This window comes from Schistocerca americana, chromosome 6, assembly GCF_021461395.2.
Source record: "Schistocerca americana isolate TAMUIC-IGC-003095 chromosome 6, iqSchAmer2.1, whole genome shotgun sequence".
Taxonomy (NCBI): domain Eukaryota; kingdom Metazoa; phylum Arthropoda; class Insecta; order Orthoptera; family Acrididae; genus Schistocerca; species Schistocerca americana.
In genome coordinates, this window is record NC_060124.1 from 355,149,686 (window position 1) to 355,161,774 (window position 12,089).

The 12,089-nt window shown below is 37.0% G+C and overlaps 1 protein-coding gene across 3 annotated transcripts in view; it reads right to left on the reverse strand.

Moving 5' to 3' along the window:
* LOC124619699 (polyphosphoinositide phosphatase) overlaps positions 1 to 12,089 on the reverse strand; it is a 183,931-nt gene that overhangs the window by 161,012 nt on the left and 10,830 nt on the right. For 2 of the 3 annotated variants that reach the window (XM_047146254.1, XM_047146255.1), the window contains exon 3: positions 11,395 to 11,547. The exons of the other annotated variant lie outside the window; for it this stretch is intronic. In XM_047146254.1, coding sequence (XP_047002210.1) covers positions 11,395 to 11,547 — 153 coding nt within the window. The remainder of the gene's footprint in view (positions 1 to 11,394; positions 11,548 to 12,089) is intronic. 3 annotated transcript variants of the gene reach the window in all.

Consider the following 12,089-nt stretch of genomic DNA (forward strand, 5'->3'; position numbering starts at 1 on the left):
GCAGATACACTGATGCGACGCGACTACCGACACAGATGGCGTGTCATTCAGCGTCTGGAGAGAACTGGGGCCTTGCTTCCTTCTTTTTTTTTTTTTACTTTATTGTTATTTTAAAGCCTGTACAACAGGCAGGCTGTCAGCAGCACACTACGCTGCTCTTCAGCCATAGAATATACAAGCAGAGAAAACAGGAGAAGACACATAAGTTACAGAATGTGGGCAATAAAACAGGAGACACATAGAGACAAACACGGAGCCGTTCACACTCGTCGAGAATCCACACTGCTAACTGATGAGACGACGCACAAACTCTGAAGATGACGATGGCACTGGTGAACGAGGGAGTGTGACGGGGAACACTGAACACTAAACACGACGGCACACACTAGACACTGATGGCGATGATCTCCGGCGCGCGAATGTTCACCATGCGTGTGCGAGTCCGGGGACCTGCCAAGAGAGGAGGAGGAGGAAGGGGAGTGGGAGAGGGAGAGGGGAGAGCAGAGATGCCACGGGCAGGGGAGAAAGGGGGGAGGGAGGAAGGGGGAGGGGAAGCCCGGGGGGAAGAGTGGTGGAGGGAGGGGATGGGGGAAAAGCTATGAACTGAATTCTGGCATGGACATTGTTCAAGTGGTTTTGGAAACCAGATAACCATTTCTCACCATGACTTTATATACCATTAGATGTTGCAGGCAAAGTCTGCTTTCCTGACTCCTCCATAAAGAGATTTGGCAGCCACATAACTCAGTGGAATTCTTTCTGTTCATAGAAATCTCTTAACACCCAGAAAAGTGGGTTTTGCAGATAAGCTTATTTGCAGTACAGCTCAAGGCTTACACACTGAACAAACTGAATATTACGAAAGCAGCATAAAGACAATACAAGTATATAAATCGTCAAGTGGTTCCAAGGATGCTTCAAAATGACAGAGAATAAACCAGAGCCAATCAATGCTTCAGAATGGAAAAGAATAAACCAAAGCCACTAAAAGGTTCCAATGATGCCTCAGAGTGGAAAAGAATAAACCAGAGCCAACCATACTGACAAAGTATAAAGGTGATATGGAGCTACATAAAAGATAATACTGAGATGACTGGAAAGACCCATCAGCATCATGATCAGTAAACATAAAAGTCATTGCGGCTATGATACAAGATCAAATTAACCCTGGCTAAACCACCACAGAATGACAACAGTCACATAACACAATTTACTGATATGCATGTTCTGTTAAAAGCAAACTTTTTACCTTGTTGTTGAAATATCAGTGGAATTGAAGAAGAAATTCAGTAAGATGGAACAATTTGTTTGTTTGTTTGTTGTTACCTCAGTCCAGTAGCTGGTTTGATCCGGTTCTCCACAACAGACTATAACATGTAAGTACCTTCATCATCTCTGCATAACTACTGCAGGCTATGTCCACTTGCTTACTTTGTTCAAGCCTTAGCTGCCCTCTACAGTCTTCCCGGATCTCCAAACTTATGCATCACAACATTAACTATTTCTTGTTGCCTCATGATATGCCCTGTCAACCTACATTTTTTTAGTCAATTGGTGCAATAAATATATAAGGCACACAACGCAAAAACAGTGACAGACCACTTTGTGATACCTTGATGCATGAGGTGTCAGGATTTAGGTTAGATAGCAAAGTACTGTTCTGCTGAAAAGTCTGTGTGTGGTAACAGTGATGTTACAAAGTCTACAACATGCCTGTTATTGATATTACTAGTATCTTGAGAAGAAGTAAGCAAGAGGAGCCTCAAACACTGACAATAGTGTTCAGGTGCCTGGTGGCATGAACACGAAAGGAAAGAAAAGTCACTTTTCATCATGGCAAGAGGCCGACTGCATGCAGTTAAATGTCACTGAATTTCTGAAACAGCTTAAAAATAACCCTAGAATTAAAACATTTTTTTTTCCTGAATGGAAGAAATTGTAATACAGAAAATTCAAACAAGTTTTCATTATGCTCTCCCAGGAATAGCAAGAACAGCAACAAATTATGACAGGGAAATATCTTACACTGTTCAGTGTTTCCTCAACATCAGTGTTGTACAGTCACTGTAGGCTACAATTACTGTCACACTGTTATGCCCAAAGCTGGTTCTCTATGTTGCTATCTGAGACTCACTCATAATTTATGCTCTTTTGCTCACTGCCACTCTCAGAAACTGCCACCACAAAAACCAAGACAAAATCTGCTCTCATCATTAAGGTCCCTCTAGTAGTATCTCCCCTCTGGGGGCAGACAGCGTAGTGATGAGATGTAACAGGACCAGCAAATAGTTTCTAATTTTCCTAGAAAACACTTTTGACAATAATGGTCCTAATTTAATTTATGCTCCAGTCTTTATATAATCAGTAACGGCTGTTTTGGTAGTGTGGTAATCCAAGCACGGACCTATATGGTACCGTCACCAGGTAGCAGAATGACAAACGTTGTACACTGTTCAAAACAATAACAAAACTGAAACAATGAAACCCCTATTTTAAGTTTTTGTGTGGTCCAGACTTAAAATACGTAAAATTGAGGAACATGCAGAAGTGAGGAAAATGCCAAAAACACCAAAATATGATCAAAAACACATGTAATTGGCATATATGATTAAAAATCGCAATCCTCTCCAATACTTTGCATTACATCTGTCTAAGTGAAGGAAATTAAATGTACAATACAATGTTTATACAATAATTTGTGGTAATGAATTTCATCAGTTCTTAAAAAATCACAGATGTGTAACAGCAAGTAAAAACTCATAGAAAAATTGAAAGTGGTATGTCGAGAAAAGGTAATTGAGCTGTTTTCCGACATGTTATGACCACAAATCATACATTTAAAACACATGTTTTTGAGAGATCATCCTTTGTGCTCATCCAGAGAAAAGCAAAAAAATGATGAACATGTTGAACCAAATACACCATATCAGCTAAGTGGTTAAACCATAAACTAGTGGACATCTGCTTAATAACATACTTTGTCATCATTGCTGTTATTATTTATTGCTTTTCTTATGAGCCACACTTTGTATGGTCACCACCATTAAAGTGTTATTTTAGGATTAAAGAGAGAAACAGATGTGGAAAAATGAGTTTGCTTCCACAATTGATATTACAAGCTTATTAGAAGTCATCTCAGGGAATTTATGTACATTGTGTAAAATTTAAATCTGAAAGAAAGTTCAGGAGCTAAAGTTTTGCTTCATGCCCTCTATCACTGCTGCCAATCTTTACAATCTACTGTGTGTGGTGTGCATGGTGGAAAGTATATACATGAGCTCTGTATGTAGTTGCAACTGCATCATGTCAGATTTGAACATGACAGTCTTTAAAATGTGCTATCGCAAAACCCTTGTTCTATTTCTGTCATAGCACATCATCTGCACAAATAGTATATTTTCAGCACTTCACAAAATACTTTCCCCCTTACCAGCACTCCTGTCACTGAAGGGTCACTTCTCCACACTTCCAGTAGGTGAGCTCATTTTACATGTGTTAGTATTGTGTGGTGGCTGTGGTGGCGGCACTGGCTACTGTGTGACTCCACAAGTCACCAACCAATAAAGTTCACTAGCAGTAAATGGACAACATTTCCTCAATTACGACCAAGCATATTCTTCAAGACTCGGTGTTTGAATTTAAAAGGTCGACGATTGATATTGATGCTGACCACAGTACATCAGAAATACATGGAAAAAGATGAGACTGAGGTGTAAGTGGCACAAGAAAAGGTGGTGACTGGGCCCCTTCATCACATATTGGCTCAGTCCGGAACACTGCATCGAATGTCTTGTTTTTCCATTACTGCTGCAACCTAGCAGTAGTTCATCATAATTGTGTGGTGGAGCTAAATGGTGCAAGTTGCTTGGCAACACCAACTGTGGATTACATCAGCATTTACTCTCTCACATCTCCTCTCTACACAACAGCCTAAAATATTCCCTTAACTCTGCAACCACCCATGGTGTGAACCATCTGTCTTTAGTGCCACTTATATCTTGTTCAGTCACATGAAATGTAAATAGGAAGAAAACAGGATGAAGTCAAGCCAGATGTCAAGAAAGAACTTAGAATCGAAGTAAACATTACCAGGAAAAAATGTAAAAATCAGGGAATTTTTAGCATTGATCTTATGGGTTTTTCACAGGGGCTATGAATTTATGGTGTAGGACCACAAAAAACATAAAATCAGAGAATGTAAAATCGAAGTTCCACTGTGCATGGTTTGAATCTTTTTTTATGAAGTTATCCAGCATCTTACTGGCTCAAAATATGATATTATTTAAATTCAGTACCACATTAATTGTGTATTTCAGTGTTGTTTGCCATATTTTCATTGGTCAACAAAACAAATACAATTCTCAAAATCACATTTTTTAAGAGAAAAAGAGATTGATAGGGTGGGAAGCCTTCCCCAGACTATCACTCTCTCCTCCCTGTGGAAGGAAGTAATACTTCAAAAATTAAAATGATGCCATAACTGTTACTTTTGTATGTGTCTATCAGCAGTACTAAACATTTTGCTTGCTGAATATAATCAATGGCCAGTAACCCAGTCTCATATTTAGTAGCTTTCTCAATTGAAGTTTCCTTTCACAAGATTACTCTTTCAGAAAGTCAAATAAGAGATCAAGAGTTTTCAAGTTCACTATAGTGTCCCCCCTCTCTCCACTGCAAGGTGCTTTGATTTATGTATTTTACTAGTATCTATCAATAAGGGGTTTCCATGCCATATCTTCACAGGTGTTTGTTTTATACATACTGACTGATAAAAATGTGAAGCACCCACAAACTTCATATATGTACACACCATTGGCAGGTACGTAAATGATTAGAGTTGCAATGCTCTATGAGAGGTAGAACAACCACCTGAATGCAGTTCTATTGTTCACGTTCAGTGTTGTTACCAGATCTGGAAGGGTGTATAAGGGGATAAAGAGTGACAGATAGGGAGTGATCACTGTGAAGGACAAGGAGATACCACATACTCATATGTGACAGTACTATCAGCACCTGACAGAGTTTGAATGGGGCCTCATTGGGGGTCTCCATTTGTTCAACTGGTCAAATCATGCAATATTCAGATTTGTGGGGCTTTCATACATGGCAGTGGACTGATGCCAGACAGTTCGGGAACAAGAGTGCAGGCATATTCATTGTTGAACACATCTTACCTTCACAAGAGAGGAGTATCATATTGTGCAACAAGCACATCATTACCCTTTCACATGCGCACCTGGCTTTTGAGAACAAGTAATGGTCTCGCTGGAACATCCCACGTCACTGGTTGAAGACAAGAAGTAGCTGGAACATGGAATTTCTGTCTAACTGTCCCACGTGTAGGCAGCCGTTAACAACACAACATGAAAAGCTGTGTTTGGAGTGGCACAAAGAAACAGCATGGACTGCTGATGGATGGCATCACATTTTGCTCACTGATGAATCACAGTGGTGCACTATCCCAAATGACCACTGTCAGTAAGCATGACAGCAACCTGGAAAGATGTCCCATTATTCCAATGTTTTGTAGAGGTGCAGCAGTGCTAGTCCTAGCATCATGGTACGGGGAGCAATCAGGTATGACTTCAGGTCATGGCTTGGTAGTAATTTAGAGAACTCTGATGGCACAATGGTGTGTTATGGATGTCCTGCATCCTCACGTGTTACCTCAGTATCATGGTACCATTTGTCAATGGGACAATGCAAGTCCACACATGACACATGTTTCTGTGAAATGTCTGTGTGATTTTGGGATACTCCCATTGCCAACAAGATCCCCAGATCTGTCCTCAATAGAAAATGTGGGACCAACTTTGCTTCTTTCTTTGCTTTTGGGTGCTCCACTTTTTTTGTTAGACGCTGTATACTGCTTTAAGTAGTCGAGGTAAACATAAATGGGTTACACTCAACTGCCTAGCAGGATGAATTACAATAAATCTCACAATGGCTTTGCTAGATATAAAAATTAAATAGAAATAATAATACAATGGGGTACAGTGGATATTTGTAATCAACATGAGGACAGAAAGGAGCTAGATGTGTGGTGTCAGGAACGGACTTCATTCTATACCTGGCACTATCTGGCATAAAGTGTGTCAATTGCAATGAAATATTAATGGTGACTGCAATGGCAATAAGGCTACATTAGTTGAAACAGTACATTGTTCAGTGAGTTTAAACCTGTGACTAGACACTGTGAGGGAAATTTGCAGCAAAGTGTACTACAATCAGTGCTGATGAGAAAAGTTCATAACAACTAGCTAAATACAGAATTCAAGCTTCTGAAGAGGAACATGATCATGAAATACCATAGAGAGAGCCATACTGAATGAGAGAATACTTTCTATCAAGGAACCTTCAAACTGTCTGTGTGAGCAACACAAAGAATTGTCATTCCAGAGTGTGTTCATTCCCTTAACAGTATGTAAAATTGTCCTCTTATGGAGAATAGATGGTTGTTATACTGTGTGTACTGTGCATTGATACTGTATGTTAATTTCTAACACAAGTTTTAAGTTTGCAAGACACTTTTCAGCTTTCTGGGCATACTATTATTTGTTAAAACATTTTAATGGAAGTGATCACAATGAAATGTAAAATTACAATGTGCTGATAACTGATTTTCATTGATTGACATTCATTTTTAGATTAAACTCACTAAAGACCCAGTGTCTATGTACAGTATTAGTCACAACACCATCACTAGTAAGAACATGCTTGCTAAGGAACCTGTACTTAAATACAATGTTGGCCATATGATCATTATTAAGTGTAACAAAGCAATAATAACATTAATACTACTACTACTACTACTACTACTAGTAATAATAATAATAATAATAATAATAATAATTATTATTATTATTATTATTTTCTCAGACGTTATGTCTGGTCAAAAATGGAAAGTGACGCGGACCTTGATCAAGCGTGACTTCATTTTAACTGTACAGTATATGTCATATTGCATCTAGGAACTTTCGGGTAATTGAACATGTATCAATAATTATGGATTTCTGTAGTTGTATATATAAGTTTGGATGTAGCTCTATTGCATTGATGTACTGGTGGATATTGTGTGGTATGACTCCTGTAGTTGATAGTATAATTGGTATAATGTCAACTTTATCCTGATGCCACATGTCCTTGACTTCCTCAGCCAGTTGGATGTATTTTTCAATTTTTTCTCCTGTTTTCTTTTGTATATTTGTTGTATTGGGTATGGATATTTCGATTAGTTGTGTTAATTTCTTCTTTTTATTAGTGAGTATGATGTCAGGTTTGTTATGTGGTGTTGTTTTATCCGTTATAATGGTTCTGTTCCAGTATAATTTGTATTCATCATTCTCCAGTACATTTTGTGGTGCATACTTGTACGTGGGAACGTGTCGTTTTATAAGTTTATGTTGTAAGGCAAGCTGTTGATGTATTATTTTTGCTACATTGTCATGTCTTCTGGGGTATTCTGTATTTGCTAGTATTGTACACCCGCTTGTGATGTGATCTACTGTTTCTATTTGCTGTTTGCATAGTCTGCATTTATCTGTTGTGGTATTAGGATCTTTAATAATATGCTTACTGTAATATCTGGTGTTTATTGTTTGATCCTGTATTGCAATCATGAATCCTTCCGTCTTTTTATTATTATTATTATTATTATTATTATTATTATTATTATTAGCACTAATAATAATAACAACAATAATTATTAATAAATGTAACACGTCATTATTATAATTATTATTGATGTGTTACACTTAGCAAGAACAATACGGTGAATACTGTACTTAAGTACAGCTTCGTTGGCAAGCATGTTCTGAGTTATACTTAGTAATAATAGTGTTGTGGCCAAGACTGTATACAGAACTGAGTCTTTAGCAAACTTAATCTGAAGATGGTTGGCAATCAACGGAAACCAGTTATCAGAAAATTGTAACTTTATGTTTTATTGTGATCAAGACTATAAAAAGGAATCTAACAAATAGTACAGATCACTGTATCTCCATCACCAAATGATGTCAGGTCTTACATACTACTATTAACTATACTGTAGCGGTCTTGTTTCTGATGAATTTCTTTGGTTCAATATATATGTGGATCAAGTGGTTCACTTTATTGGCTAATCAATAACTTGCTATAAAATGAAAAATTTCCAATAGTCTGGTCAAGATTTCACATACTTGTACAAGATAATTGATCCTGCAGGTAGCAATTACCCATCTTGGTTTCACTGTTTTTTGTCTTTATGAATTTTACTGTTTCCCCAATGCCTCGTTCAACCCCAATGCTCTTCAGCAGCTTCCATATTTTATTCTTTCAGTAACCTTTGTAAAGTTGATCCTAATAGCTTTTACCATATGTTTCATGTGAGGTAGCAATGATTGTAGAGTGCAAGCTGTAAATACGTGTTACAGGATCCCCCTCGCTCCATATTTCTTAAAGGGGCCATCTTCATCGTATCTGGTTCCTCATGCTATTAAATCTTGTCTCATTCTACACTTTTGCTGTTATTTCCCTCACATCCTGCTCTACTCTAGCTCCCCAGACCCATGCTTTTGAGTGACTTTCCTAATTTATTCTTCAAACAATGTAAAACCCAGGATGAAATAATGACAAAATTGCTACTTTCCATATAGCGAACATGTTGAGTCTCACACACACACACACACACACACACACACACACACACACACACACACACACACAGAGTCTCATCTGCCTCTTACCTTTATTTTACCAAATGAAGGACCTCCTGGTATCAAAAGAAAGCAATGCTGTTGGTAACACTGTGCTGTTGGTTCTGCCATCACTTGATAAAAATACAATGTTGTGAGCTAGGTAGGAACCATCTCATACGCATTAAAAATAACAACTTTTAACAAAAATGTGTGCTTGCTTAACTGCTGGAATGGCAGTCATATGTGCAAGAGATATGCTTGCTTGTGTGAATGAATGTGTGTGTTTTCTTTTCTGAAGAAAGATTTGTCATCTTTACGGTAAGTAGAAGTCTATCTTTTTCATTCAATATAAAGAGGGCAAAATTCTAGTACTGCCAATAGACACAGTTAAAAGTGAAAACACTAATCCTGCTTTTAGGAATTATTAGTTACTTCCTCAGGGAGGAAAGAGAAGGGGGTTGGAGGAGGTTAGAAAGGAGTGGCACTCTCCTCTTATTAAGTATGGCCCAGCCATTCTCTCTCTCTCTCTGTGTAATTTCATATCTTTCTCAAATGAATTTTTCTTTTAAGATTTGAATACAAAGACAGTTGTAGATTTCATTATGGTCCATCAGCACCACATGACACTTTACTTATTAGTCTTTTTAAAAATGCACTAATCATGTAATAAGGTTTCTGCTATGGTCAAGTACATTACCAAATCCATAATTTGAACGAAGGACAAACTAACATAAAAAATTATTACACAACACTTCTGAAGGCTTTAATAACAATTAACTATCATTAATGAGAATCTTCTTTGGTCTGTGTTTAAAAAGGTTATAACTGAACATCTTACATCATTAGCAGCAAGGCCATTACCTTGGAAAAGTTGCTGATTTTGCAGTTACACTGCTCAGTTTTTCGTGGGTTAGCACATGCTTTGCATTTATGACTATGCTGATAAGTGTCAAACAATAACAGTTATTTATGCTCATAATAATGGCATGCCTGTCTGCAATGAAAATTATTGCAATAGCACTACTAAAGTGAACTTGCAATCTAGGAGTTAACTTAGTAAGGTAATTCATGAGGAGCCCTGTGTACAATACGAACAATGAAAGGAGAAAAAGTAACTACTCCTCATATAGTTGAGACATTAAATAAGACTGTGAACATTTCTGAGGCTTTCAGGTAAATTTTAGGTAAATTATGCAATTTTGCACTGTCTGGTCTAGATGATTTTTTCTTGTTCTCATAAGAGCTTTATTCCCTGTCATCTAGTGACCAAAGCAACTTCTGGAGTATACTGTGAGAACAGATATTGCTACCTTTGCACTTCCATGGAATTAGCCCTTCCAAAATTGAGACTAGTAACCTCTGAATGATGGGGAACTATGAACAAAATACTATAAAGAACATTGCATTGTTTACAGTGACAACATCTGTATGTGTGCATGTGTTTTATAGTATTTAACTCACGAGGACACTATTCAAAAGCTCAGCAACATTCAGTCAGCCATGAGAGGTTAATCGTTTTTCAGTCTTGTTTATGGGACTCTTGTGTCAGTTGTTTGATGCCTGACTAATATGATGAGTGGTTACAATTTCTTTCTCCAGTCTTTGAAATTTATAAAGTATGTTTTGAACAAGACATTGATTAAATTCTCATCTGAATTTGCAAAGATTCCCAATTTTTTGCTTGATACATGTAGATAGCCTGTCTATACCAAAATAAATGTTTCCTTTTTGGCAAACAGAAAGGGCATAAAATTTGTGTTATTACTGTGGTTGTGTATATCAAAGTTCATCCAAAGCTGGTGTATACTATCAGTCACAGCCACCATTACATAAAAGTGTAGTGGAAAACAGTGTAGAGCTCTCTGTAGGGTACATACTTCAACTAATATTCATAACTGCACTACAGCACGGCATACTTCTGTTAGGCAATAGGGAATAAAAGTACACAAAATAAGCTAGTTGGGTAAACAACTGAATATACATGTATGTTTGTTTGTAAACTAAATAATATCTTTGTATGATTTTTGACATACAGAATAAACATTAGCTACCTTAAATTATTCAGTTTATTTCACACTGGTATAAAATTCTGAAACTCTTTGGAAACACAAAATTTGCTAAAAAATCTGAATCATCATACAACTGCATTATGAAAGCATAATACGAATTACTATGAAAAAAATATAATCTCTGAAGGCTGACAAATATTCACCACTACCAATCACTTTCAAAATATTTTGAGGCTTTTCAATTACTGCTCAAAGTAACAATACTACTGCAGAAAGTATTATGGAAACACATCATTTCAAAAAAGAGATACATCTGCAAAGTAAATTTGGAGAAGAAATTACTCATGAATATAAGTGACCATATTGGTTACATAATGTGGTTGTATTTTATGAGACAACTAAACTGCCTATCGATTCTCTACAAAATGTATATAAATGTATATAAAAATCCCTCCACTCAAGTTTCTATAAGAGTTAAAAGAGGAGAGACTCTCTTTTAAATCAATCTAACATGTTTGAAATGTATGCAGCCATGTACTAAAAGTCTTCCACACTTTACAAGCACCTACAATGAATACACATGAGAATGCATTTGTACAAATACCCTTCACCCAACAAGCAGCAGAGGATGCGTATACAGCTGGGAGCTGTAAAAGCGAACAAGCAATTCTGCAAAGCATGTTACATGATGTAGAAATTCTCACCCTTACCAAGTAACCCAAATGCTGGCACTAGTCGTGGGAAAACATCACGCTTCCAAACTGACTGCCAAAGGGAAACTTTTGACTGATGTGTCCTGGAATCTTTTATAATGTCTGTGTTTACATCTTCTGTTGCAACTTCATCTTCACTTACTTTATTCCCTAATCCACAAAGTAAACAAAATGCAATAACAGCAAAATCCAAGTAACTGAAAAGAATTTCATCCTGATACAAATCTTCAAAGCTAAGTGTCTGCTACTGCCAGTAAAATGAGAAAGACTTGAAGTAAATATAAGAAAGTTGTGTACCAAAAGATATGACCGCTTGTTTGAGAATAGAGGTCCAAGTGGAAGAAGCAATATTTGATATAACATGTTGCAAATTCCTGCCTAGGCAGATTAAAAGTTTTACACCATAGACATACTGTGTTGTGGGGCAATATTTATGCATGGGTGCTGAAGGTGTAATAACATAACTGAAATAGAGATACTGATAAAAATACTTTTTTCTTGCTCATCATTTACCAACAGGAGCAACACGGGAAACAGATGCAAATGAGTAATAAGTTTTTTCACCCTATAACATAAGCAAATGACATCTGATTTAGTGTTATATTTTGTGGTAGTATTGTGTTAAGTAGGTAGTGGACAAAAAAATCAGGCCTGTATCTGAACATGACCTGCGGTACAATAAAAACTGAATT